General features: G+C 45.3%; 1 protein-coding gene across 4 annotated transcripts in view; it reads left to right on the top strand.

Moving 5' to 3' along the window:
• ZNF75D (zinc finger protein 75D) overlaps positions 1–27,294 on the top strand; it is a 36,977-nt gene extending 9,683 nt beyond the window's left edge. For 2 of the 4 annotated variants that reach the window (XM_022554218.3, XM_022554217.3), the window contains one exon: positions 689–1,628. In XM_022554218.3, the coding sequence (XP_022409926.1) occupies positions 689–1,398 (710 nt within the window). In that variant the 3' untranslated portion in view covers positions 1,399–1,628. Of the gene's footprint in view, positions 1–688; positions 1,629–24,782; positions 24,860–26,239; positions 26,329–27,110 lie in introns of those variants that run through there. The other 2 variants (XM_089904064.1, XM_089904065.1) reach the window with 2 other exon arrangements.
• Positions 27,295–27,413: the final 119 nt, after the last annotated feature.

Raw genomic sequence — 27,413 nt, 5'->3', positions numbered from 1 at the left:
TGTGGAGTATGTGTCTAGTGACAGTTTAGTTTTCAGAGCCTTTATAGTGTTATTGTGGTCTCCTTGGTTTATATGGTACTGCTAGGGTTCCCTTGCGTCCCCGCTGGTGCTGCCTGATGGTGAGGAAGATATTTACCTAGGCCAGAGTGTCTCTCAGTGGGAATCTCTGACCTGTAGGGATGAAGAGGCTTCCTGGGCCCGGCCACTTGTGGCTAGGTCCCTCTTGCTAGTTCTGCATGCCTAATTTGGTGTCTCCTCACTGGAGTTCTAGTGTTGTCAGAAGGTTTCCCATTCAGATATGGGAAGGAATAAGCCTATCCAGATAGCCTTCTGTTGCTAGGTTGCGGTTTGGAAAACACTAGATCTGGTTTGCCTTCTTTTTTGGGTGTGGGGATGTAAGACACCTGCTGTGTTACTCTTGTAGTTCTGGGGTCCCAAACCATTTTGCCTTCTTTTTACCACTTTTTAGAATTCTCTGTTCATTGTGTCTTGCATTCTTGAATGGGTTTGTTGTTGTGCCTAGCAAGGAGGATCAGGGAGAAATGGGTCTATGCCATTTTGTCCAGATTGGACCAGAAATCACTTGTTCTTGTATTTTTTAAAAGCTGTCATCGTTGATTTTTCTTTTCATTCCTGTAGTTTTCTTGTTCTGGGATCAGATGTCTGATTCTTCTGTTTATTTCAACAGGGTTAAAGCTCAAAAATGACACTGGAAATGACCAACCTATGTCTCTTTCTACATTAGAAATACAAGCATCAGGATGCAAAGTATTAAGAAAGGCCAGAATGAAAGTTGCCCAGAAAACAACGGGCAAAGAAAATCATGGTGGTACACACAGGGTACGGAAACGGCATCGAGCTTTTCCAGGGAAGAAAAGAAAGAAACTTACAACTTGCAGACAAGAGCTTCCAAAACGTATGGATCTTCATGGGAAAGGCCATGCAGGAGAGAAACCTTTTAAATGTCAGGAATGTGGGAAAAGCTTCAGGGTTAGCTCTGACCTAATTAAGCACCAGAGAATTCACACTGAAGAGAAACCCTATAAATGTCAACAATGTGATAAGAGGTTTAGGTGGAGTTCAGATCTTAATAAGCACTTACTGGCACACCAAGGAATAAAACCATATAGATGCTCATGGTGTGGGAAAAGCTTCAGTCATAACACAAATCTACACACCCACCTAAGAATTCACACAGGAGAAAAACCCTTTAAATGTTATGAATGTGGGAAAAGATTCATTCAGAATTCCCACCTTATTAAACACCAGAGAACCCACACAGGTGAGCAGCCTTATACTTGTAGCATATGCAGGAGAAATTTTAGCAGGCGGTCAAGCCTTCTTAGACACCAGAAACTCCACAGGAGAAGGGAATCGTGTCCAGTGTCTCCAGTCTGAAGAAAGCCAGCAGCTAGAGCTTGACCCTAGAGGTGATAAAAGAATACAAAATGATGAGGCACCCAGTGATAGGAATCTATCATCAACAAAATTTGGGAGGGGTACATGTCATGTTTCATAAAAAGGAATCTAAACTCTCTTTTATTCAGCATTGTATCCTCAGTGCCTCCTAGCACAAGACTGATCCATAATGACTTCTTTATAAATAAAAGAGTGAAATAGTTCTCATATATCTAAAGTTACCTATCTATCTATTTCTAACTATCTGTATCTGTCTGGTTACTCAGCTTCCCCACCCTCCGTGATCTAAATTCTTCAGGTATCAGGTGCTCAGCAAATATGTGATGGCCATGAGTCCTACTCCCATTCTTTCTCAGGAGAGACGGAAAATAAGTATTCAGGTCCTCTGAAGGGAGCTCAGAGAGAATTACTAAGTTTGAGGCAGTTTCTGTGGCTACCATTCTGGCTACATGAACAACCAAACCAGGGTTCAGGGAACTTCATTCTGGAATAGGAAGAGAGGGTTCAGTGTTTGCCCTGGGAGAAGTACCCCCATTCTAGTTGCCTCTCTCCTGAGCAGCCACTACTGCTGCAGTGTTTTCTGTCAAAGGAATTCCAAGCAGCATGCAGAGGCCTGAATGCCAGCACAGACCTAGGGACCCTGGAAGCACTTGATATCGTTCTTCCTGCTGGTCCTCTCAACACTGAGGTATTCAGAATGAAATGATGAAGGAGGTAATCGGGGCCTTCATCCAGGCATCTGTAGAAGGCAGAGGGCAGTGGTGAATGGCCTTTTTTTGACTTTCACTATGTGGACTGGAAGGCTTTCAAGTTGATGCCACCCTGCTCCAGGACCTAACAGGAGGCCCATTTTTATGGCTGTTCAGCCACAGCCCCATATACATGGATGCTTTGCAGGAAGGTCTGGAGATTTTGCAAACTGATTTACTAGAGTGGTAAGGAGAGCCACGTGGCCTCATGGCCTCGTAGCCTCGGTGAACATTGGATATGAGGAGGGAGTGTCCAGTCAGAGCAGGGTGAGGCCTGTGACTTAGAGTGATGGCTCAGTGAGAGCCAGGTCAGACAGAAACTGGTTTGTTCATGGTTCCTCTTCCTTCCCCATTGGCCTGAGGTTGCGCAGTTGGCCCTCTATATCCACAGGTTCCACGTGCACAGATTCAACCAACCGCGGATCAAAAAAATTCCAGAGCTTAGGAAAGGTAAAACATGAATTTGCTGCATGCTGGCAACTGTTTACATAGCATTTACATTGTACTAGGTATTGTAAGTAATCTAGAGGTGATTTAAAGTATATGGGAAGATGTGTGTAGGTTATATGTAAATACTGCACCATTTTACATAAGGGACTTAAGCATCCTCAGATTTTGGTAGCTGCAGGGGGTCCTAGAACCAATCCCCTGCGGGAGAGACAACTGTATCTCCTGAGAAGACGACGTGATGTCAAGGGAAGGGCAGGGAAGTTGGAAGACATGGGTTTATACCTGTGTCAGATCCTAGTTTAGGATGTTGGTCAAGCCTTCTATATACTTATTATTTCATAAAATTTTACTTTTTAAATGAAAACGGCATTTTGTTTCATATGAGATTTAAACATCAGACAAAATTCCATTGTTTCCATATTACCCAGAGATGACCAACGTTCACTTTTTTAGAATAGGTGTCTTCAGATAATTTTTCTTTTTTTCTTCTTCTTTTTTTTTTTTTTGGCCACACCGCACGGCATGCGTGATCTTAGTTCCCCAACCAGGGGTGGAACCCGGGCCCTGGCAGTGAGAGCGCTGAGTCTTAACCACTGGACCACCAGGGAATTCCCCAGATAATTTTTCCATGAAGAGTCCTTTCTAAGCTTGTTTACATGTTTATAAAATGGAGATAGTGATTCCTTCCTATCAGGGCTGCTGTGAGAATTAAGAGAGACTGGTGAGCATGCCTAACATTGATTGGTTACAGAAGATGGTCCATAAACATTTGGAACAGTCTATGTTCATGGTCCATAAACCATGTTACAGAAGATGGTCCATAAACATTTGGAACATGTTTCATCTTGTTTTAAAAAATCAACTCTGTCTACTTATTCAGCTTTTAAGCATCCTTACTGAGTTTTCCATCATTTCCAGCTGTTTCTTTTTTTATAAATTTATTTATTTATTTTTGCTGTATGCGGGTCTCTCACTGTTGTGGCCTCTCCCATTGCGGAGCACAGGCTCCAGACGCGCAGGCTCAGCGGCCATGGCTCACAGGCCCAGCCGCTCTGGGGCATGTGGGATCCTCCCAGACCGGGGCATGAACCCGTGTCCCCTGCATCGGCAGGCGGACTCTCAACCACTGCGCCACCAGGGAAGCCCTGTTTATTTATTTTTGCCTGTGTTTGGGTCTTCGTTTCTGTGCGAGGGCTTTCTCCAGTTGCGGTGAGTGGGGGCCACTCTTCATCACAGTGCGCGGGCTTCTCACTGTCGCGGCCTCTCCCGCTGCGGAGCACAGGCTCCAGACGCGCAGGCTCAGTAGTTGTGGTGCACGGGCCTAGACGCTCCGCGGCACGTGGGATCTTCCCGGACCGGGGCTCGAACCCGTGTCCCCTGCATTGGCAGGCGGATTCTTAACCACTGCGCCAGCAGGGAAGCCCCTCCAGCTCTTTTTAAAGCTGGCTCATGATGGTCAGAAGGGTAGCCTTCTGGTGTGACATTCCTTTCTAGAGATGCTCCTCTCTAGTCAGTGGTAAACAAGAAGCTAATGTCCCCATTCAGCTAGATACACTGCTAATGAGTAACAACCACAATATATTAGATTCCTTAAACTTGAGATGCTTGAAAAAGGAGGGCAAGTGATGGCTAGGGGTGGAAATTTTGTGGACAGTATTTACACTATTAGGTGTATCCTCAAACTCATGAGAGGTGACTGTAGAACGGCCACTAAAAAGAATGAAAGAGTTAATCTCACAGGAGGAAGTGACCCGGAAGGAAAGGAGACCATTATACTGCAGAAGGCTTGGAGAAGGACTGCCCCACCATCCCTTCCAGGTCTCTCTGTGATTGTGCCCTTGGAACTAAGGGGAAGTTCAGCTTCCTGCAGAGGGCACTTTCTGTGTGAATCCATGTTTGGTAGCACCCTAGATAGCTGGTATCATGCTGCCACGCAAAGGACATTTATTTGTGTAGCTTTTTTTTTTTTTTTTTTTTTAGCCGCGACACGTGGCTTGCGGGATCTTAATTCCCCGACCAGGGATCGAACCTGCGTCCCCCTGCAGTGGAAGCACGGAGTCCTAACAACTGGACCGCCAGGGAATTCCCTGTTTAGCATTTAGAAAGAAGAGATGGATTCAAAAGTTGAAGGAAGTACCGCGTGGATGGAGCCCGCAGATACTGCCCCTTCATGAGATTCAGCAAAGTTCCTGAAAACGGGTCAGCAAAAGGGCACTCTTTTCCCAAAGCTGCCATCCCGTTACAACACCTTTTAGCTTCAGAGCTCATCTTCCAGGTCCTCGTCTATGCTGACCTTCCCAGGAGAGGTCAGAAGCATGGAACATGGGTCCTGTTTTAGAGATTTTTTTTTAAGGCAAGTGGCAGGAAGACATTTAGATGTGAATGGGCAGAAACAGGAAAAGAATCGAGGATTCCTGGTTCCAAGCTCAGATACTCCAGCACCCTTTGAACACAGGGGCTCCAGGAAGAATGGACATTCTTGTCCCAGCTGTTGTGGCACAGGATGTAGAAGTTGGGGCTCCTAGCTGACTCATTAGTACCTCTTCTTCCCTATCAACCCTCTGCCACAGCCTCGCAGGGGCGCCTTGCTCATGCATCCTGACCACTCACATCAGCCCTCATCATCTCAGACAAAGAAGAGACGTGGGCACTAAGGAAGGAAATGGCAGGAGGGAATGGAGGGGAGATGTCATTCTGCTTCATACTCACCTGCCACCTCCCCAGCGTGTGGCTGAAAGACGAGAACTCTGATGCTTTTCTGAGGACACAACAGGAAGACATCACACAAAAGCCCGGGGGCTGGAGACACAGGCCGGATATTCACTCAGGGGATAGAATGGAGAGGCAGAACACTCCAACTTCAGATCCCACAGGCGGAGATGGCACTGAGGAGACGAAAGCTGACCTGAGCCAGGTGTGAGGGGTGTGGGCTCCTATCCCCACCCCTGTGCTCCGGCCCTCAGCAACTGAGGGACATCAGGGAAAAGATGGGCTGAGCAAAGAGGATGAGAAAGGAGCCAGGAGAGCAGAGGCCAGCGGTCCTCTTGCACTCTGATCGGTCTGCATTTGTGATGCCTGAGGTTGGGAGTCAAGGGGTCGGGGAGCAGGGGGCGCTGCCCGCTGTGGCCGAAACGCTAGGGCGTGTCCGCGTGTCCAGGCCAGATCTGTCCAGCTGCGTGCAGGGCCTGGCTCTTCAGCTTCTCCCTCCCAGAAAACAGCGAGGTGACTGCTACTCAAGAGCCTGTTGTGTGTGTGGGGGTCCGTTCCAGCCCTTCCCCCACTCCAGCGGCCTCTTCCTCCTTCATTGCCTGGCTCCCTCTGCCATGGCCACTGCCAATAGTGAGTGTAAACTGTCCCACTGTTCCCAGAGGAACGGCCACGGTGACTGAGAATGGGCAGGCAGGGCGGGAGAGAGAAGAAAAAAGGAATCATGGTCTCATCTTTGTCAGGAGATTTAAATGCTCTCCTTGCTACCTTCTCTCTGTGTCCTTTGAAAATCATTAAATGTTAGGTTGTCGGTCACGTAAAGGAGGGGACTCCCTGCCAAAGTCTGTCCCAGGCTCGGCAGCCGGACGTAGTCGCTTCTAAGCCCTTCCATTCCCGTGGCCGTCTTCGTCTCTCTTCCCTCCCTCTGTGCCCCCTGCTTCTTACTACCATCGTGGTGCCAGGCAAGGGATGCAGCTGTGGACAAAGTGACAGGGAGTCAGGGAAGCCCTCCCGAGGGTCGACAATCATGAGCGTGTGAGGGGGAGAGGGCGGGAGGCGAGGTGAGAGGAGTGGTGGTGAGCACCCTTCACCCTCAGATCTGGACAACCCGGGGGAAGGAGGGAGGGAGGTGGCCAGGCCAGCTTCCGGAGGGAGCTCTGCTCCAGGGTTGGGATTTAGGGGGGAAGTGGAGAGGAGGAGCCACGAAACACCAAGAAACATTTCCCTCGTCCCTCCTTAGGCTCTGGTATGGCCGTGTGCGACTTGGGGTGACAAGAAGGAACTGACTCCGACCCAAGGGCTGCAGACACCTCAGAGGAACTCGAGTTTGGTAGCAGAAGATGTCATGGCTGAGAGCATTCTCTCTTCAGGTAGTACCCATATATCTGCCATCCCCAGGCCTCCCTTGGGGAGGCTCTCAGCTTTCCTAAAGGGTGTTATTCTGGGTTTTCTTCTTCACCTCGTGCCCCATTCACTGGAGTGTCAGCACCTTATTTTTTGGGCATTCCCCCTGTTGGAGCTGGTGCAGGATCTCACACAGAGTAGAGGTAGTATGGGCGTAAGCTGTCTGCAGATTTTTGTGTGTGAGAGAAGTAAACCTAAAGGGATAAATGTAACCCCCTGCCAAGATTGAAAAATAATCATCTCAACTCTATACATTGTTTGCTTTTAAAATCCTTGCTACAACAGGGAAGCGGGAATGTGAGCTGAGAAAAATACAGCAGCATAGGGCAGTCTATATGGATTATACTCTGCTTTGTCCAGTCCCCACTCCCACAGATCCTGACACAGTGGGTGAAATCTTCCTGAAAATTCTCAAGTATGGAGAAAATTCTCAAGTCTTCAGGCTCAGTGGACATAGGCCTACCCAGGGCCAGGCTCCTAATGGTCCTTGTGCAAAGACTCTCCCCCTCCCCTGCCAAAGGGATCCAAAGCCTTTTCCACCCATTTTGCTGGCAAGGGCCCCTCTGGGAGCTGGGCATACCCACGGGATAGATCAGCACACAAAAAAACATTGGATTGGCCAAAAAGTTCGTTCGGGTTTTTCGTAGCATCCTATGGAAAACCCGAACGAACTTTTGGGCCAACCCAGTATATCAATATCTTTCCTTCAGTGGTCTTTGACCAACCTGGGAAGCAAGGCTTCCTCATCTGGGGGTCCGTGGATGACTTCAAAGGGCCTTCAAAGTTTTGAGTATGCGGGCAATTGTCCAAAAAGCTAGCCCATACCTTTTTGGGATTATCAAAAGTCTTCGTGACCCCCAAGCATTTAGGCACAATTACAGCTGCAGTTACTTAAAGCTGTATCCCCGACTCCCTCAAGTCTTGTAGTGCATTAGGGTTGAAAGAGCCCTTGGAGAAGCCGTGGAGACCATGCCCCTGGTTTTACAGAAGAGGCAACTGGAGCTTAGGGGGTTTCCTTTCCAGGACCTTGAGGCAGAGGGGGGATTGGAATAGAGTCTCCCAAGCCCCAGGCCTGGAGACTAAGGTCCCTCTTTCTACACATCACAATACCTTCACCTCCTGGCAGTGGCATCTCAGGAAATGTTATCACTCTCAAATTATGATCTCTTGGCTGTCTCCCAGGGGCTAGGAATTCCTTTTTAGTGATGGTCTGTTCTGTTCTAGGAGGGCTCCAAACTCTATTCTTTCAGGATAACCACTCAGGCAGGGATTCCACTCCTGAGCTCTTTAAGAAAGGGCTTCCCTGTTAACGGGATACTGTGTCCTTCAAAAGTACGTCTTGTCCCTGTACACAGACTGTGACCAGATAATCATCCCCATTCTAACGCCCGAAGGGGTCTGGGACTTGTGGGAGAGTCACAGGAAAAGCTGGACAAGAGGGGCATGTCCCTGGAGAGGCAGACTCTCCTCCAAATACCCCCTCCTCATTTTTTTTTTTGGCTGTGCCACGCGGCATGTGGGATCTTAGCTCCCCGATCAGGGATCGAACCCGTGCCCCCTGCAATGGAAGTGTGGAGTGTTAACCACTGGACCGCCAGGGAAGTCCCCCACCTCCTCGTTTCTGTGCTACATATTCATTAATTGTCCTCAAGCACCATGGTCACCAAGTCACTCTTCCACTCAATTTTCAACAGCTCCCATATCGTTTAAGTCCCACTCCCTGCTTTGGCTCAGTAGATCACGTGGCTTCACATGATCGCCAACCCTCTCTCCTCTCTCCCAGCTCACATATTGTTGCTGCTGAACCAGGCTGTTAGTCTGTCTTCAATTATTCTTTGCATTTAGTCCCCAGTGTTGCCTCCTGGCCTGTCCAAATCCTTCTTTCAACATCGCATCCCCCCTTCCTCCTTCTACCTCCGCCCCAAACTCACTCCATACTGACTGTCCTTTCCACTAGAACAGTATTTAAAACCCAGATTTTGCTAAAACACTGATTGCTGGGCCTCACCCTCAGAGTTTATGCTCCAGTTAGCTGGGGGTAGGGCCAGAAAACTGGCATTTCCAGCAAGTTCCCCCGTAATGCTGATGTGCCAGCAACCCCACTTTGAGAACCTCTGCCTTAGAACCTGTCTCATGTACTTTCTCCTGAGGGCAGAGGTTGTCTTAGAAGCTTAGTAACTCTATCAGAGGCTGGCCCAGGGCTGCATAGCAATCGAAACTCCCTGAACATATGGGCCTGACCACTTTAGGGTTAAATGTGATCTTAATCTGTGCTTTATTTCTTTCTTTTATGAATTTATTTATTTTTATTTATTTATTTTTGGCTGTGTTGGGTCTTCGTTGCTGTGCATGGGCTTTCTCTAGTTGCAGCGAGCGAGGGCTACTCTTCGTTGCAGTGCACGGGCTTCTCATTGCGGTGGCTTCTCTTGTTGCGGAGCACAGGTTCTAGGCGCGCGGCCTTCAGTAGTTGTCGTGCATGGGCCCAGTAGTTGTTATGCATGGGCTTAGTTGCTCTGTGGCATGTGGGATCTTCCCAGACCAGGGCTCGAACCTGTGTCCCCTGCATTGGCAGGTGGATTCTTAACCACTGAGCCACCAGGGAAGCCCTGTATTTTTAAAAGTTATTTTCTAAGTGTTTACCCTGGGGACTACACTTGACATATTAAACTTTTAACAATCTAGTTTGAATTAATAGCAACCTAGTCTCAATAGTATACAAAAGCTTTGTTCCTATACAGCTCAGTCCCCACTCTTGTCGTTATTATTACAAGTTAAATTTCTATTTATTGTTTCCATTAACATAGATTTGTAAGTATTGTTTTATGTGTTTGCATATTAAATAATGTAGGAGAAACAGAGGTATTACAAACCGTAAATATGATAAAAGTGGCTTTTATATTTACCTGTATTGTTATCTTTACCACTGTTCTTTATTTCTTCATATGACTTACATTTACTGCCTAGTATCCTTTCATTTCAGCTGGAAGAATTAACTTTAGCATTTCTTCTAGGGTAGGTCTACTAGCGATGACTTTTCTCAGCTTTTTTAAAATATGGGGATGTCTTAATTTCTCTTTCCATTTTTTTTTCGGTACGGGGGCCTCTCACTGTTGTGGCCTCTCCTGTTGCGGAGCACAGGCTCCGGACGTGCAGGCTCAGTGGCCATGGCTCACGGGCCCAGCTGCTCTACGGCATGTGGGATCCTCCCGGACCGGGGCATGAACCCGTGTCCCCTGCATCGGCAGGCAGACTCTCAACCACTGCGCCACCAGGGAAGCCCTCTCTTTCCATTTTGAAGCATAGTTTTGCCAGATATAGAATTCTTGGTTGAGAGATTGACAGATTTTTTTTTCTGTCAGCACTTTAAATATGTTATCCCATTACCTTCTGGTCTCCATGGTTTCTTCTGAGAAATTGACTGCTAATCTTATTGAAGATTCCTTTTACTTGATGAGTCACTTCTTTCTTGCTGCTTTCAAGATTCTATCTTTGTCTTTTTACAGCCACTGTGTCACCATGAGAGAGTTCTGAGTTGGGTGAAAAAAAACTTGCACCTTGTATCTGTCCTCAGGGAAACCCTAGACGGGTCAAAATAGACAAATACAATTCCTTGGGAACAAGGTCTACGCTGTTCCTCCAGAACAAGATACCTACATCAGGAATGAGGGCTACTGTCTTCAAGACTATCACCATGGAGGGGAGGGGAAGGGGGCAAGGCTCAGTTAAAACACCACAAAGCCCTCCTGTCGAAGGCTTCTTTTTGTTGATTCAGCATTCATTTGGTTGCTTCAAACCTTTATTTCCTAGAGTCTGACCAATTTAGTTCTGACAGTGTTTGCTCATTTTGGTGTTTCTGTGGAAGGACAGGCCCTTCAAATTCCCTACTCTACTACTTTTGTTGATGCCACTCCTCTGTATTCTACCTGTCTATTCTTGCCTGTTGTCTATTTTTTTTCCATTATAGCCCTTAACATATTAATCATAGCCATTTTTTTATTTTTTAAATTTTTTACTTTATTTTTTTATTTTTGCTGTACGCGGGCCTCTCACTGTTGTGGCCTCTCCCGTTGGGGAGCGCAGGCTCCGGACGCGCAGGCTCAGTGGCCAAGGCTCACGGGCCTAGCCGCTCCGCGGCATGTGGGATCTTCCTGGACCGGGGCCCGAACCCGTGTCCCCTAGCATCAGCAGGTGGACTCTCAACCACTGTGCCACCAGGGAAACCCAATCATAGCCATTTTTTTTTCCTTTTGCAGTATGTGGACCTCTCACTGTTGTGGCCTCTCCCGTTTTGGAGCACAGGCTCCGGACGCGCAGGCTCAGCGGCCATGGTTCACGGGCCCAGCTGCTCCGCGGCATGTGGGATCTTCCCGGACCAGGGCACGAACCCACGTCCCCTGCATCGGCAGGCAGACTCTCAACCACTGCGCCACCAGGGAAGCCCGATAGTCATTTTTAATTCCCTGTTTGACCATTCTAAACTCTGTGCCATATCTGAATGTTGTTCTGATGTTTGCTTTGTCTCTTCAGACTCTGAATATTATTTCATTCTAACATGGATTGTAATTCTTTGTTGAAAGCTGTAATGATATATTAGATAACAGGAACTAAGATAAATAGGCCTTCAGAGTGAGGTTTTATGTTAATCTGCCTAGGAGTTGGGCTTTGTTTAGTGCTTGCTCTAGCTGTAAGTGTCAGACACATCAATTTCCTCTAGCATCCTTATTTTTATCTCCCTTGTTGGCTTGGTTGTCCCTAAAAACTCCTTCTTAGGGTCTGGACCTTGCAGCCTTTTCCACTGCAGTGTAACAGTATAATAATCCCCTGTTCTTATACTAGATCCTGTTACTGTGGTGTCATTATGTGGGGGGAAGCGAAGTATTATGTTATCAATCACCAGATCCTATGGATTCTGCTTCCTTATGTTTTCCTTATCTCTTTTCCCTCTTCATCTGCTGTAGCACTATTTTTTTTGTGTGTGTGTGGTACGCGGGCCTCTCACTGTCGCGGCCTCTCCCGTTGTGGAGCACAGGCTCCAGACGCGCAGGCCCAGTGGCCACGGCTCACGGGCCCAGCCGCTCCACGGCACGTGGGATCTTCCCGGACTGGGGCACGAACTCGTGTCCCCTGCATCGGGAGGCGGACTCTCAACCACTGTGCCACCAGGGAAGCCCTGCAGCACTATTTTAATTCAGGCTTTCACTCTATTTTCTGTCTAGATTAATGTAGTGGACCTTATCTTAATCAGAACTCCGTGCTTTTAGTCTAAGAAATCAGACTGTGCATATTAGTGCACAGAAATCAACCACCTTGTTTTCAATGGCTGCAGTGTAGTTCATGGAATGAACTCACCATGACTCATTCAGACAGGCCCCTATCGAGAGACATTGTATCAATCCCAATTTATATCTCGCTGGCAAGAGGGACAGGCAGGTTCCAGGAGGATGGCAAGAATGAAAAAAGAGAAAGTGAACACAGTCTAGTTTTTTCATTGAAGAAAGTAAACAAGGAAAAAGCATCTCAAAGGGTAGAATTCTTACTAATGTTTTGTTGAAAGAGATAACACAGAGAGATCCTCTAACTTGGTGTTTCTAAACTATTTTCTGGGAGAGTGGGGCCCACAACACACTTGGATCAAATAAAATCTTTCTTGAAGGTCCAATATGCAAAAATAGTGGACAATAGGAGCTGCTCTGGCAGAAGGATAGGCTAAGCTTAGAGCCACCCCTACCAGCTTCCTGCAGATAGACTTCAGGTAATCTATGAAACCTAAGAGAGAGATAGGAAGTTATTGGTGCATGTGCTTTTTCACTAAGGAAATCCATAATCCCCATGGCCTATAATTTTCATTTGATTTTAACAAGGAACACTGATATGCTAAAGTTTAAGAATCTGTTCTCTAGGGGTTCAAGGGGCATATTTTGAAAACCAATACTCTAGTCCAAATCTCTACCCATTTATAAATTAGAAGGCTAATAATGCTTGCATTTGGGTTGAATGGCTTATTTCGTTCATAGCTCTTGCTGTAATTGGAAATTGCTGTTTCTTTATGTATGGTGTGTGACCCCCCGCCTCGCCCTAGCCTGTGTGTTAATCTCACTGGAGCAGGGATCTTGCCTATCATGTTCACTGTTGAACTCATGGAACATACAACTGGCAGTGTGAGGGGTACATAGGAGACTTTCAATAAATATTTGAGGTAAACGTGAATGAATAAAGGGCATTATCAAGAAAGTGAAAGAGCAACCCACAGAATGAGAGAATATATTTGCAAATCATATCTATTAATAGAAGCAAGGGTCTAGTATTCATAGCATTATTATTTGACGAGATTGGGGTGTTCCCTGGAAGGTTCCATTTGCAAACCTGATTTTATTTGTCCTGACTTGGAGTTAACCCAGGGTGAAAAGCCTTTCCTGAGGCCATTTGTCGAAAAGAAAGTTACTGGCAATTGGCTAATTTTATGGCTGCCTGAGGCTATGGTACACTTGAGAAGGCTGATGCTTTTGCTCTGGCTGATCTTGAGTTTCTGTGTAAGCAAGAATTGAGACTAAAGTAGACTTGTAACCTGTCTACATGTGCATTGAAGGTATGACCTAACATGAACACAAAAGTTGGGAGACTTATTGATTCAAGATATTTAATAAAATCTATTTCCAGTTGTTGGTTCACCACAAAGGTAACTGAGAAGAAACTTCAGTGACCGCAAGTGACAAAGAATACAAACAGTAAAAATTCATTCGGGAAAGTCACTAAACAAACAGCAACAACAAAAACGATAAAACAAACAAACTCCCAACAACAACAAACCTGGAAGAAGGGGAAAATGTGACTTCCAGAGTTGGCACATTATAGTATTTGAAATGTATAATTTAAGCAAAATGATCGAGGCATGCAAAGAAGCAGAAATGTGTAACCAATACAGAGGGGAGCAAAGCAGTTCATGGGAACTGTCCCTGACAAGGCCCAGATGTTGCCTTACTAGATAAAACCTTTCAAGAGCTGTATTGAATGTGTCCAAAGGTATAAATTAAAACATGCTTAAAAATGAAAGGAAAGTAGGAGAGCAATATCTCACCAAACAGAGAATATTAATGAAGACGGGGAAATTATAAAAAAAAAAAAAAGAACCGAGTGAAAATTCTGAAGTTGAACAATACAGTATTGGAAATGAAAAGTCCCTAGAGAATCTCAAAAGCAGATTTTTGCAGGCTGAAGAGAGAATCAGCAAGTGTGAAGACAGCCTAATGGAGACTATCCGGTTTGAGGAATGGAAAGAAGAAAGGATGAAGAAAAATGAATAGACCCTCAGAGCACAGCAGAAGTGATGCTTTATGAATTCCAAGGTGAGGTCATGTAAGACCATGGAGTGTGCATTTTATTTTTCACTAGGTATACAGTGGAGAGATTTTGTGCCCCAATTAAAGAGTCTGTGGCTACATTAACTTAATGCTTGTTCTTAATCTGTATGTTTATATTTACTTTGGAGGTAGAACCACACTGTTTTGATTACTGTAGCTTCGTAGTAAGTTCTGAAATCAGAAAGTGTGAGCCCTCCAACTTTTCTTCTTTTCAAGATTGCTTTGGCTATTCAGGGTCCCTTGAGATTCTATAGGAATCTTAGGATGACTTTTTCTATTTCTGCCAAAAAAAAATGTATTTAGGGTTTTGATAGGGAGTGCCTTGAACGTGTAGATCACTTTGGGGAGTACTGACATCTGAACAATATTAAGTCATCCAGCCCATTTACATGGAATGTCTTTCCATTTATTTCTTTAATTTCAGCAATGTTTTATAGCTTTCTGTGTACAAGTCCTTTGCCTTCTTGGTTCAGTTTATTCCTAAGTATTTTATTCTTTCTGATGATGTTGTAAATGGAATTGTTTTCCTGAGTTCCTTTCGGACTGTCCATTGTTAGTGTATAGAAACACAATAGACTTTTGTGCTTTGGTTTTGTATCCTGCAACTTGGTGAACTCAGTTATTTGTTCTAACTGTTTTATGAGGGAATCGTTAGAGGCCTCTGCTTTTTAACTGTCTTCATATACTATACCTTCAAGAGAGATTTCTTTGACCCAAGTGAACTGCAGCCTTTACCCATCCAAAAAGTAGCTTAGAAATACCCACCTAGATATATACCCACCTATCCGTCTCTACTTATAGTTCCAACATTCCATTTGTGAAACTCCTATGCAGCAAGATATTTTCTCTATTTACTTTCTTCTTTAGAAAAAAAAGATTGTGTTCACCTGCACTTTTTCAATGGCCTAATGGCAGTCTCACTGGCACTATTTCTCTCAGATCACTCATCCTGCTAGAACATGCAGCTGCCCACCACCCTGGCCAATGTGTTACAAATTGGAAACACTTAAGTGAATATCAACAGAGGCCTCCCTGAATAAACTATAGTGAATCCATTCCACAGACTACACTGAAGACACTGCAAACAATGTGATGGATTTCTGTGCACTAATGTGCAAAGATGGCCATATATATTAATGAATGAGAAAGCAAGTTTGGAAGACAATGTACATAAAATAATACCATTTTTCTAATACTGGAAAAATATTTTTATGTTGAAATATCTGCATGGATACCCAAGATATAAAAAGGGCCCCTCTAGAGAGTAGAATTGGCGGGGGTGGGGTTCAGCTTGTAGTTTTCACTCTGTTTGCTGCACATTTGATATTTTTCAGAGCTACTAAAAGTTTTATGTCATGCTAAACATAGCCCATGAATATACATATATTCAGTGTAAACCAAAAAATATAGTCAGCTAAATGTCAGAGGGGACCTTTGATGTTTTTCTCTGTAGCTCGTATAGCCTTAACTTGTTAAAATCTCATTACTGAGATATTTGCTGCACTGGGATGCAGAGGATTCAGAAAGTGATTGTGAAAAGCAGACAGTGCCCATTGAGAAACAAATTTGTGAAGTTTTCAAACTAGGATGGAACTGCGTCTCAAGCTCAAATAAGTGACTTTGAGCCATATGGAAGTAAACAGAGCACAGACCTACCTCCAAATTGTCAAAGACTCTCCTGTGTCTTTCCGTTGGTAAAAGGGAGGGTGGCAATTCGTGGACGCTGCAGTGAGAGATGTCAGCTAACAGCTCCGCAGCAGCCTCGCGTCGCAAACTTCACTAAGCCTCAGCCACCTCTGCGGGGCTCCAACTCCTCGAGCTCTGCTGGCAGAGAAGCTGCAGGGAGATTCCGGCACCTGGAAGCCGGGGCCCTGCTGAGGGAATAATGCTGCTCAAAAGCCGTCTCTGGGGGCTTCCCTGGTGGCGGAGTGGTTGAGAGTCCGTCTGCCGATGCAGGGGACACGGGTTCGTGCCCCGGTCCGGGAAGATCCCACGTGCCGCGGAGCGGCTGGGCCCGTGACCCATGGCCGCTGAGCCTGCGCGTCTGGAGCCTGTGCTCCGCAACGGGAGAGGCCACAACAGTGAGAGGCCCGCGTACCGCAAAAAAAAAAAAAAAAAAGCCGTCTCTGGCAAACTGCCATCCTGAGCAAACGCCCGGCGCACGGACTCCCGCGCAGTAGGCGCCCGGGGCGAAGCGCAGAGGTCAGGAAGCGGCCGTGGGGCTTCGGGGCCGCGTGAGACTGGCCTGTACCTGCCCTTCCCTGCCTGCGTCTCCCCGACCCCGCCGCCAAATGGACTCAGAAACACTGCGACTTGTCTCCGGGAGTTGCTTGAGGGTTAAAGGACGTGGATGCCTCTCAGGCCCTGAGCCCGGTGGTTGGCACAGACGAGCGCTCAGCACCCACGGAATCAATGCAACCAGAGCACGGACGCCACCCTCCCTAGCAAACCTCAATTTAACAGATGCCCGCCAAGAAAATGACGTCTTCTCAGTGTCCCCCGAGTCATCCCCTCGGTGCCAGACTCTGGGGCAGGTTTCTAGGGCACAAAGGTGAGCAAGTTAAACACGGCCCCTGCCCTCCGACGGGGACAGATATATGATTCCTCCACTTGGCTTCAAATACGCGCGCGTTTGTCAAGTAAAATCAGGGTCACCCTCAGATGGGGCCGATGCACCGTAGGGGAAATCTGGAAAGTCATCTGCTGCAGGAGCAGCTGGGGAAATGCAGGGTCGGGAAGCGCCCCCATGGGCCTTCTCTGCGAGGGTGCTGTGGGGGGACAAGGGGACTGAGAGGTACCTGGTGGGAGCGCTGGCTGCCCTGGGCATTCCCCCTCCGCGGGGTCCCCCTCCTCCGGAAAACGGGCACCGCCCTGGTCAGAGGCCTGAGCGTGGTCACCACAGCCTGGGCATGCGCCGCACGAGATGATGCACGAGGCTGACGCCGCTGCCTCGCGGATGCCCTCTGGCCACAGCGACCTCTCGGGGCCTGAGCCTCCTGCTGTCTGTCCTCAGCCTCGGTGCCCCCAAGGGACCCAGCTTCCACCCTAGTAGGTGACACGGGCCCCATGCTCCAGTGTGTGGGTTCATCACATGCAAGGCCCACCCCTGTGGCCGTCCAGCCAATGAGGGTGCAGCTGGCGGGCTCCTGTGGCAGCTCTCTGGAGCTATCCAGATGCGGGAGCAGCCTGTGCAAAGCTTCTGAGGCCAGAGTGTGCCTGATGTATTCAAGGAAGAGCCAAGTGCTTGGAGCAGTGTAGGTGAGAGATAGAATAGTAGGAGATGTGATCAGAAAGAGAATAAGGATTCAGGCTTCTACTGTACATGAGATCTGAAGTCCCTGGAGGGTTTGGATCCTTAGAGAGGATTCTGTCTTATGTTTTGGAAGGACGCCTGTGGCTGCTTGACTGTGAACATGTTATAATGGGCTGAAGAGTGAAGCAGGAAGGCCAAGTAGAAAGGTACTGCTTCATGCCTGGGCACTGTGGCGGAAACTGTGTGCCCTTCATGCCCTGCAGAGGGAGACGGCAGAAGAGCTGCAAAGAGGATCATCTGATGGAGGAGATGGAAAGGGAGACGCCCGAGAACCAGGGGAGAGCAGTGTTCGGACAACGAGGGGAGGTCTATAGGGCGTGGGGGGCATGGTGTTGAGTGCAGGGGGCTAGAAATGTCTACTGGGCTTAGGTGATCACCAGTGGCTATGGGATGGATTTGGGCAGCAACAAGTCACAAGGGGAGAATAGAGAGTGTGGTCTGTCCTTTCAGCAAGTGTCAGCATGAAAAAAAATGAGAGAGATGGGGAAGAATAAAGGCAAGGTTTTTCCTTAACGTACTCGTCATGGTTGAGCCTTTAGAGCGTGTGCTCTGTGCTGGTACTGTGCTGAGCGCTTGACGTGCGGCAACTGATTTCATCCGCCAAGTTTTTCATGGTAGGTGTTATCTATAAAAGATGAGGGTCCTGAGGCTAAAGGAAGTGGAACAACTTGCCTGACGGTGCCAGCCAGGGGGAAATGGGATGTGGGCCTGAGCAGTCTGGCTCCATCATTGGTGCCCATGAGCACAGGGTCACGCTCAGCGGCCAGAGCCTGGAGACACCCATCCTTCTACTCCTTCCCCCTTCGTTCCAGAAACACTCCCCAAGAGAGTGGTGAAGACCCCGCGGAGAGGGGTTGGTTGACAGATCAGGAGGAGGTCTGGGGTGTGTGCTAGCACCTTTCCCTGGCTTTCTGATCCTTGTAAGCTGTGAGTCGGTGTATTTGCTTCTTGCTCCAACTTTAGGGGCAGTGGTTTTCCTAAATTTAACATCTGATGTATCTGAAAAGAGTTGTTGATTTTCAATTTGTTCATCTTTTTTCTTGTTATGAGGATGAGAGTCATGACTTCCAAGCTCCTTACTTGCTGGGCAGGAAACCTGGTTTTATTTTTATGTCGGAGAATGTTCTGGTTTTTAGGAGATATGTGCTAAAAAAATAAAATTAGGAATGAGGTGTCATGAGGTTAGAAAATGTCTTTGAAAAGGTTCAGCATGTTGGGGAGGAAGAGGTTTTCCTCTACCCTTCTAGCTTTTTCTGGCTGGTCTAAGAATTAAACTTTTTAAAATTTTAATTTTATTGGAGTATAGTTGATTTACAATGTTTTGTTAGTTTCAGAAGTAATAAGACTTAAATTGACATGAGACTGATTAACAGGAGAAAATCACAGAAAAGTTTAATAATGTGTATACATGGGAGAGACCCCAGGAGAAATGAGTAACTCCCCCAAATGGACAAAACCTTCATCTTAAATACCAACTTCAGCTAAAGATAGGAAAGGATGTTGGGGGTAGGGGTTTGGAATGTAAAACGGGAGGAAGGCATTCCACATGAAGATGGAAAAGCAAATGTTCGGTAAACAAATGTTTGCTGGGCCCTGCAGAGACAATGGGACCCGGGGTGGACTCTGATCTCTAAGAGTTGCCCCCCCCCAGACCCAGCCCATATTCTTACAGATGTCTCTGGTGATAGTTCTATTCTGAGAACAAGCCCTGTATCTAAATTCTTTAGGTGGTTAGGGGGAAAGTCAAAGTTTCTTCTTGAGTCTTTTGGACTTAAGAGACATTTTGGAGTGGCAAATTTTGCTCTCCTATGTGCACAGTGTTCATGGCAAGAATGTTAATGATAGTTGTGTTTAGATGGTGAATATTTGGGTGTTCATGGTGCTATTCTTTCAATTTCTCTGTATATTTAAAATTTTGTATATCATTTTGAATTTAAAAATCAAAAGGAAAATAGGAATCTAATCATGTGAAGGAGCATGGAAGTGACTATTTCCCTAAGGGAAATTGTTAGCCTGGTGAGGTTTGACTTCCTTAACTGACAAGGTGAAAGAAACCAGAGGCACACAACATGGGGATTCTAACTCTGCCAGAAATGATCTGGGCCCCCAAGTTGTTATGATCTAACGGCTGGGAGGAACAGGAAGTGGACTTAATATTGGGTGGAATTATAGATTACTTTCAAATACCCTGGTTTGTGTAGGGGCCTCAAGTTTTGCACTTGGTTTTCTTGGACCCCATCTAGAATGACCCCAGGCATCTGGCAGAAGCAAATGAAAATCCTCTCTGGAGTAAGCTGCTAGCATTCTAGGTCTCAAGTTATTCTTACCAATATATTTGAAACACAGTGGACAGCAGGAGTGCAAAAACATGTAGGCACAGATAGAAACAAGTCTCTGTGAATGCAAACCAGCAGAAACGGAGTCACTCTACCCAGTTTGACAGGCACTTGCCAATAGGTTTTGTTTTAGTCTGTTCAGGCTGCTCTAACAGAATATCATAAACTGGGTGTCTTATAAACAACAGAAATTTATTTTTCATAGTTCTGGAGGTTGGGAAGCCCAAGATCAAGATGCTGACAGATTCGGTGTCTGGTGAATGCTCACTTCCTGGTTCTCACACAGAGGTTTTCTTGCAGTGTCCTCACATGGCAGAAGAGAACTCTGGTCTTTTCAGCTCCTTATATGGGCACTAATCCCATTCGTGAGGGCTCTACCCTCATGACCCAATCACATCCCAAAGGCCTCACCTCTAAATACCATCACACTGGGGGTTAGGATTTCAACATCTGAATTGGGAAGAGGGGGAACACAAACATTCAGTCCATAAGTTTGTTTTGTTTACTCTGTGAAGGTCTCTTTGCCACTAATATTTTATTTTCTCATTATCATATTCTGCTTCACAGGAAATAGTTTGCATAGTCAAAGAAGGAATTACTTTGGTGATTAAAGGCTGTTTAAAAATGCAGATTTTAAGTAGGTAAACATCAGGTAGATCTGGGTGGGCCATATTCCAAGTCTGGCAAAATCCACTATTAGACAAATTGTAAAAGAGGCAGAGAAGAAAAAGACATTAGGTAATAAACTTCTAATTGCATATTAATTACATGTTGATCATGTAATATTTACTATGCCTGGAAAGCATCTCCAAACGACTTATTCTGTAATGACTGAATAATAGTGATGTGGTTAGTGCTTTCATTTGCAAGAGTGTATCTCCAATACTGAATAAGATAAGCCTGTTCTAAAATTTTAAGGTATAAGTAATATTTTTAAAATATTATACTTGATTATACTTACCAAAGGAACATTAATTTTTTTATAATTCTTTTTTGAATTTTATTTTTTTATACAGCAGGTTCTCATTAGTCATCCATGTTATACATATTAGCGTATAAATGTCAATCCCAATCTCCCAATTCGTCCCACCACCGCCACCATCCGCCGCCGCCGCTTTCCCCCCTCGGTGTCCATACGTTTGAGGAATGTTGTTTTTTTCCCTTTGTATTAAGTATGGATTTAGTCTTTTACCTAAAAAGGAATTAATGTGATCAAAGTGATTAACTCCCGGGACTTCCCTGGAGGTCCAGTGGTTAAGACTCCGCACTTCCACTGCAGGGGGCGCAGGTCCTATCCGGGGTTGGGGAACTGCAATCCCTCATGCCACGCTGCAAAAAAAAAAAAAAAGGAAAAAAGAAAGAAAGATTAATTCCAGCCATCACTGTTGATTCATACCTAGTATCCAATCAGTCTCTGAAACTTTTGCTTCTGTCCTCTTCATTGCACGGTTGCCGGAGTCAATGCGTTCAGGTGAATTTGGGGGAAGACCAGTAGGAGGCTCCACAAGAGCTACAGGAGGTCCTTTCCTCAGGCTGCCCTGGTGTTCCAGAACCTCTGGGTCTGCATAATGGCTCATGGCTGGTAATTGTGTGTAAGGATGATTCCAGGGCAAGGTACACTTACGTCCTTGTACAGTTGACTTATAATTTGCACCTGACTATGCTCAGCTGGCAGAAAAACACGGACACAGTGGGTTAATACTTCCACATATTTGGGGGGGGGAAGTCAACCCATAACCCCCTGTTTTAATTTATATTGGGCTGTATTAACTATTTTATGTGGGATTGAAGGTCCAAGGGCTTCCATTTTGTAAAACCAATTGTGCCAAAGACTTTATCTTTCATTGAATCAGAGCATAGTTTTGGGTAATTTGACTATGGGGGAATTTATGCAGGGCAACAGTTCTGATGGTTAGGGTGAGGCATATTTTTGTCCTTTATTTTGTGTTTGATAACTCTCTCCTAAAAGTATAATTGGTACCTTTTTAAGATTTAGTGAAAATCTCCAGGTATAACTGTATTCGTGTCCTAAGTCTGATGCTGATTAAGGCTATGAAGCTTTGCCAATTGGTACATATTGAGATGCTAAAGTTAATTCAGAACCTCTCTTGTAGAAGTACAAAAGCCAGTTAGCATAATTTAATCTTTTGTTGCATAAATTCTTTTAGTAAATTTTGGATTTCCAATTGGGTAAAACTATGAACCTCTGTTTTAGTTTTTTGTCCCCCTCACCATCCAGTGTTTTGCTTTTTGAGTAGTTACTGGATACTTCCAGTGTCCTCTCTGTTCTGCTTAACCCCGAATTTGGTTTAGATATCAAGACAGGTTACGCCTTACATGCATTAAAGCACTAGTAACAGGATCACTACTCACATATTGAGGCTTTCTTGGGAGACCAGGGCAGCCTCCCCAAGTAGGTCTGAAAATGGCTTGAGTGAACAAGGAAAGGAAATTGACTTTGGGGCTTTATTATGCTTAGGAGATGGAGCTGGGGTGAGGGATTTTGCTTCCACTGGGTGGGGCTGGCATGGTTTGAACTTCTGGCTTGCATCAAAGGAGGGAATATATGTACCACATCTTCTTTAAAATGATGTGGTCCATATATACAATGGAATATTACTCAGCCATTAAAAAGAGTGAAATAATGCCATCTGTAGCAATATGGATGGACTTAGAGATTGTCACACTGAGTGAAGTAAGTTGGACAGAGAAAGACAAATATCGTATGATATTACTTATATGTGGAATCTAAAAAAAATGGTACAAATGAACTTATTTAGAAAACAGAAACAGACTGATACACTTAGAGAACTGAACTTATGGTTACCAGGGGGAAAGGGTGGGGGGAGGGATTGGCTGGGAGTTTGGGATGTACACACTGCTATATTTAAAATAGATAACCAACAAGGACCTGCTGTATAGCACAGGAAACTCTGCTCAATATTATGTTTCTAAGTGGGAAAAGAATTTGAAAAAAAGTTGTAATAAGAGGGAGAAATTGGGAAATGTATTCCACAATGAATGCATAATCCATGTACACAAAATGGTAAATAAAAACTAAGAAAAAACAGAGACATATAAAAAAAGGAGGGAGTACTCAGGCTCTCTTATCAGCTTGCCCACATGTAGGGGAGAAGGGGAAGGGGTAGTAGTAGGGCTTAAAATCTCTCAGCAAACATTCAAACCGAAGTAGAACACGTTACTACAGACGTTTCCTTGACAAACTCTGGGGTAGGAGCAATTATGACCTTCACTTTACAGATGAAGAAATGTGGCTTAGATAAATCATATTGTCACAGTGATGGGATTTGAGCACACATTTATTTTATGTCAGTCAGTGCTTGTGTCTTTAACTGATATAAGGTAAAGTGGGGAACATTTGCATTAACAACGAGTTGATTTCCAAAGCAAGTGAGCAGAGTGTTCTTATTATGTCTGGATTCCTGTAAATTAATGAAAAATGTTGCACCAGTTATGTACAGTATACAATTACCCTTTAAATTTCAGGATGTTACTGCTGGTATATGAATCCTTATTCCAGTTGGACATGAAGTTCACCTTTACATCAGTGCCTCGTACTGCATTAATGAAAATGTTCTGGCCTGAGGACACACATGTCCCTCGCTGCCACCAGCAATGCTGTAGACAGAGGCTGTAGGTTGGTGTGTCTGTAGGCTATGGAACTTCACAGTCTTGTGCCTGGCTTGGGGCAATGACTCCCTGATCACCATTAGTATCACCAGCAGCAGCGCTTCTGGCCTAGATGCCCATACTGGCACCCATCCTGGTCACAGGCATACCTCGGGATCCCCAGCGCCAGCGAGAACTGGAATTGAGGTCATGCATGGCTGCAAGAGTAGTTGTCCTAGCTCTCTGGGAATATGGCACATGCCGAGTTATTCCAGCAATGCTTCTCAACAGCAGAAGCTAGCAGAACTTTCAGGGATACAAATGGAATGTTCTCTCCTGAGAGAATACAAGTAATTGCATAGCCAAGGACTTGACCATCAGCGTGATGTGGAGACCAGCTCAAGATTCGGGAGCCCCAGCCCTTCTGATACTGCAAGGAGCATGAGCTTTGCCTCACTCCAAGACCTCTTCTTTGGAAATGGGCTGGAGAGGAGGGGAACAGTGCCACTGGGGAGATGAACTTTGAAGGGATTGGATATACAGTAGATCCAACCAAGACTGAGCCAAATCAAAGAGGTTGGCTGAGATGAGCACAGTTATGAATGCTAAGGTCATCTGAGCACTCCCTGCATGCCAGACACTGTTCTGAGCACTTTAGTAGTATCGTCTCATTCAGTCTTCACAAACTCTTAAGGAAGGAAGTGTTGTCCTCTCCGTTTTACAGAGGGGGAACTTGTGGATCAGAGAGTTTAAGGGACTTGCCCGAGATCCCACAGAACCGGGATTGGAAATTAAACAGTCTGTCTCCTGAGCTTGTACTCCTAACACTTCTGTGTGCAGCATCATTTTCCTAATGTGGACAAATGGTACTCACATAACTATTACCCAGCAGGGCTGGAGTTTATCAAGCCAATTCATTTTGTGATGGCAGATAAAGATGCTACGTTAGCTAGATGTATCTGAGTGTTTTATCCCAGGAGTTGTTCTGATAAGCCACATTTCTCACAGCAGTAACAATTGGTCTGGAAGAGAGAGCAAAAAAGGGGAGAAAAATTCTTTTGCCCCTTCTCCCACTACCTTTCTCTAAGTCCCAGGACCTGATTCATTAGGCACCAAGAGGAGTCATGGTGACGCACAATGGCTCAGAACACTGTGGCCACGTGCAATGGCAAGATCTGACAGTGGCTGCCACCACCTGAGTTACTCCATGTTCAGGGCTGAATACACTGAATTAGAGGTGCTGGAAGGCAGGGCAGACATTACCTATGTTTGGGTACCACCTGTGTATCTGTTGCCTGGACACTCAGCTCTCTTCTCTCAGGCTTTTCCTTGACTTGAGCAAAATCTCTCCATTAAAACTTCTCCCATGGGAGGAATTACAAAAAGTGTCCTAACAGTGCTCATTGCATTTCAACAGGTCCACTGGGTACTGTCAGCGATTGTGGTCTCAAGATCCAATTACCCCGTGAAAGCTGCAAGGCAATTCAGTCCCAGGTAGGATTCTCTACACTTCCTTGATCTCTGGATCCAGCCTTGGCAATGACTCTCAAATGACTGCTTTTTGTTAAACACCAATTCACATAAATGGGGTGTTTAATTGTAGAAAATATGGTTGTGAGTGGTCAGACTTCTCACGCCGTATTACCTTGTGAGTGTCTGATATAGAACAAGTATATAGTTAACATTAAAGTGTGTGACCCATGTGGATATTGTCTAGAAGTAGGACATGGATTTTTACAGGATGTTTTTACTAACAGTGAGGACAGGGCTTTGTGTTTCTTACAGTGCTGCTGTTTAAGGAACTAAAATGACTATTATGATGAAATGTGCCTTGCCCCCATATTGGCTGTCCTACTCAGTCTCACATAACAACTGAGGAAATTGAGACACATATGTGGAGGAGGGATCCAGGTCACACACACCCTTCCTAGAGTGCAGGGAAGGCTCAGTCATCCAGGTTTCTTCTCACCCATGTAGAACCATGTAAAGGCACTAAGATACTGTTTTCAGTGTTCAAAACAAATAGAAGGAGGGGAATTGTTTCTTTGTCTTCCACAAGGATCAAGAGGAGGCAAACTGAAGGGGTGGAAGGCGGGGGCTCTGAAGCCAAACAAATTGGGTTTACACCCTGGCTCTGCTACGCACTAGCTATGTAACCTTGGGCCAATTACATGCCTTTCCCGTACCCCAGTGCCCTGCTCTGGGTAAATGGGCATGACAGTGGCACTCACCAAACCTGTTAAGACATGAAATGAGCCAGTGTATGTTAAGCCCCTTGGAGAAGTGCCTGGCGGGCAGACTCCCTGAGCAGACGTCTGCTGCTGCTGCTGTTGCTATTCTTATCATGAGTGTATTCCTGGTAAAATGGGGAGGACAAGGAAGCCTAATAGACTGGAGAATGGGTGTCATCACCTCCACTTTCCCTCCTGAATGAGAACCTCTTAAAGCCACAGACAGGTAGAGAGTCTTCCCTGGCTAAGTCTGTGCTCTTGCCTTCAACTCCAGTTACAGGTTGGTTGACTCTTTGTTTGGGGGTTTTGATGTCATTCTTCTGAGCCCCAGTGCCCTTCCCATGGAGAAAACAGGCTGAATCTGCGTCAGTCTGCCTTGGTGTTTGCACCTGTCTGCGTCTCAAATGTATGCTTCTGAGGAATCTTGTTTTATTTAAATAATTTTACAGAATTGACTTATATTTTTACATTCCTATAGAAAATACAAGTAAGAATTACATTTATAGAGATCAACTAATAATCCATCTCCCCACTCCTTTCTTATATTCCCCCATCTTACACACCTACACCAGAAGAACTGCCATTAGCAGTTTGCTGTAAAATTTTCAGATCCTATTCTTTGCATTTACTTTTATTGATATAGATGACTCTGAAGAAAGACAAATGGGATGATAAGACACATTGTTTTTCGAGTTTCTTTCTTCAACTACCATTTCTTGGAGATCTTTCCAGGTCAGTACATAGAGGACCCCTTTATCATTTTCAATAGCTGTAATTTATATCATATTATTGATATACTATAATTTATGTACATAAGGAAATTGAAAAAATTGCCTTTGTCTTCTTGAGTGTCTCTTTAGAATAACAAGTCATTCAACCAGATATTTTGCAAAAAAGTAAGATTGGATACAAGTTAAACACAGAAGATATTATATACTTGAAGAATAAAATATGAAATAACAGAAATGATATGTCCATTTCACACTGGCCACAAAACACATGTGAATATCATTTTTTAAACTAGAGGGAAATATGCTTGAAACGTTTTTATGTTTCCTGTTTTGAGACTAAAAATACCATTTCTTGCAGGATAGGAAAACTAATTATTGTCATCGTATCAATTCTTCCCAAAATACATCTATGAATTCAGTGTAAATATAGTCATGAACCTCAACAGGATCTTGCCATGAAATGAGCCGACTGAAGAGACTCTATGTGGAAACAGCCATGATAGTGAGCTGTTTCAAAATATGAAAATCTACATTATAGATTTAGCAATTAAAACAGGAATCAAAAATTTGTCCATGGAACAGAACAGAGATTCTCGACACAGACCCATGTATATGACAGAATGAAGGAAATGATAAGGTTGACATTTCAAATCAGACTATGCCCCAAAGCAAGGTCTTATGACCACTGCTGGAAACAAGTGTGTGTGGTGGGGAGGTGGCCGGGGGGCGGGGCAAGAGGCCCCAGGGTCCACTGGATTAAGTGGGTTTCATCATCTCTTTCAGGCCACCTCGGTCGGTTGTGCTCTCTTCCTGAAGCTGCCTGTGGCGTCAACCAGTCATGGATAAAGGAGCCTCTGAAGTCACTCCCAGGACGCCCCACCCATCGTCAGAAGGATGACAGATGAATACCTAAAACCCTCCCTGGCCTCCAAAAACATAATGAGTTTTTTACTCGGTAGGCAACTGGGGAGGCACAGAAATGATGTGGATTTGTCCAAATGGCTATGGATGCTGACACGAGCTGCACCAGGATGGAGTTGGCCATTGCCAAAAAGTCGTATAACCTACCTGCTTATGCCTATCTGT

Source organism: Delphinapterus leucas, chromosome X, assembly GCF_059928025.1.
Source record: "Delphinapterus leucas isolate spDelLeu-1000000601 "Yukka" chromosome X, BTC_Dleu_Yukka2, whole genome shotgun sequence".
NCBI classification, from domain to species: domain Eukaryota; kingdom Metazoa; phylum Chordata; class Mammalia; order Artiodactyla; family Monodontidae; genus Delphinapterus; species Delphinapterus leucas.
Note: the sequence above shows the minus strand (reverse complement) of the source record. Positions and strands in the feature narration are given on the sequence as shown.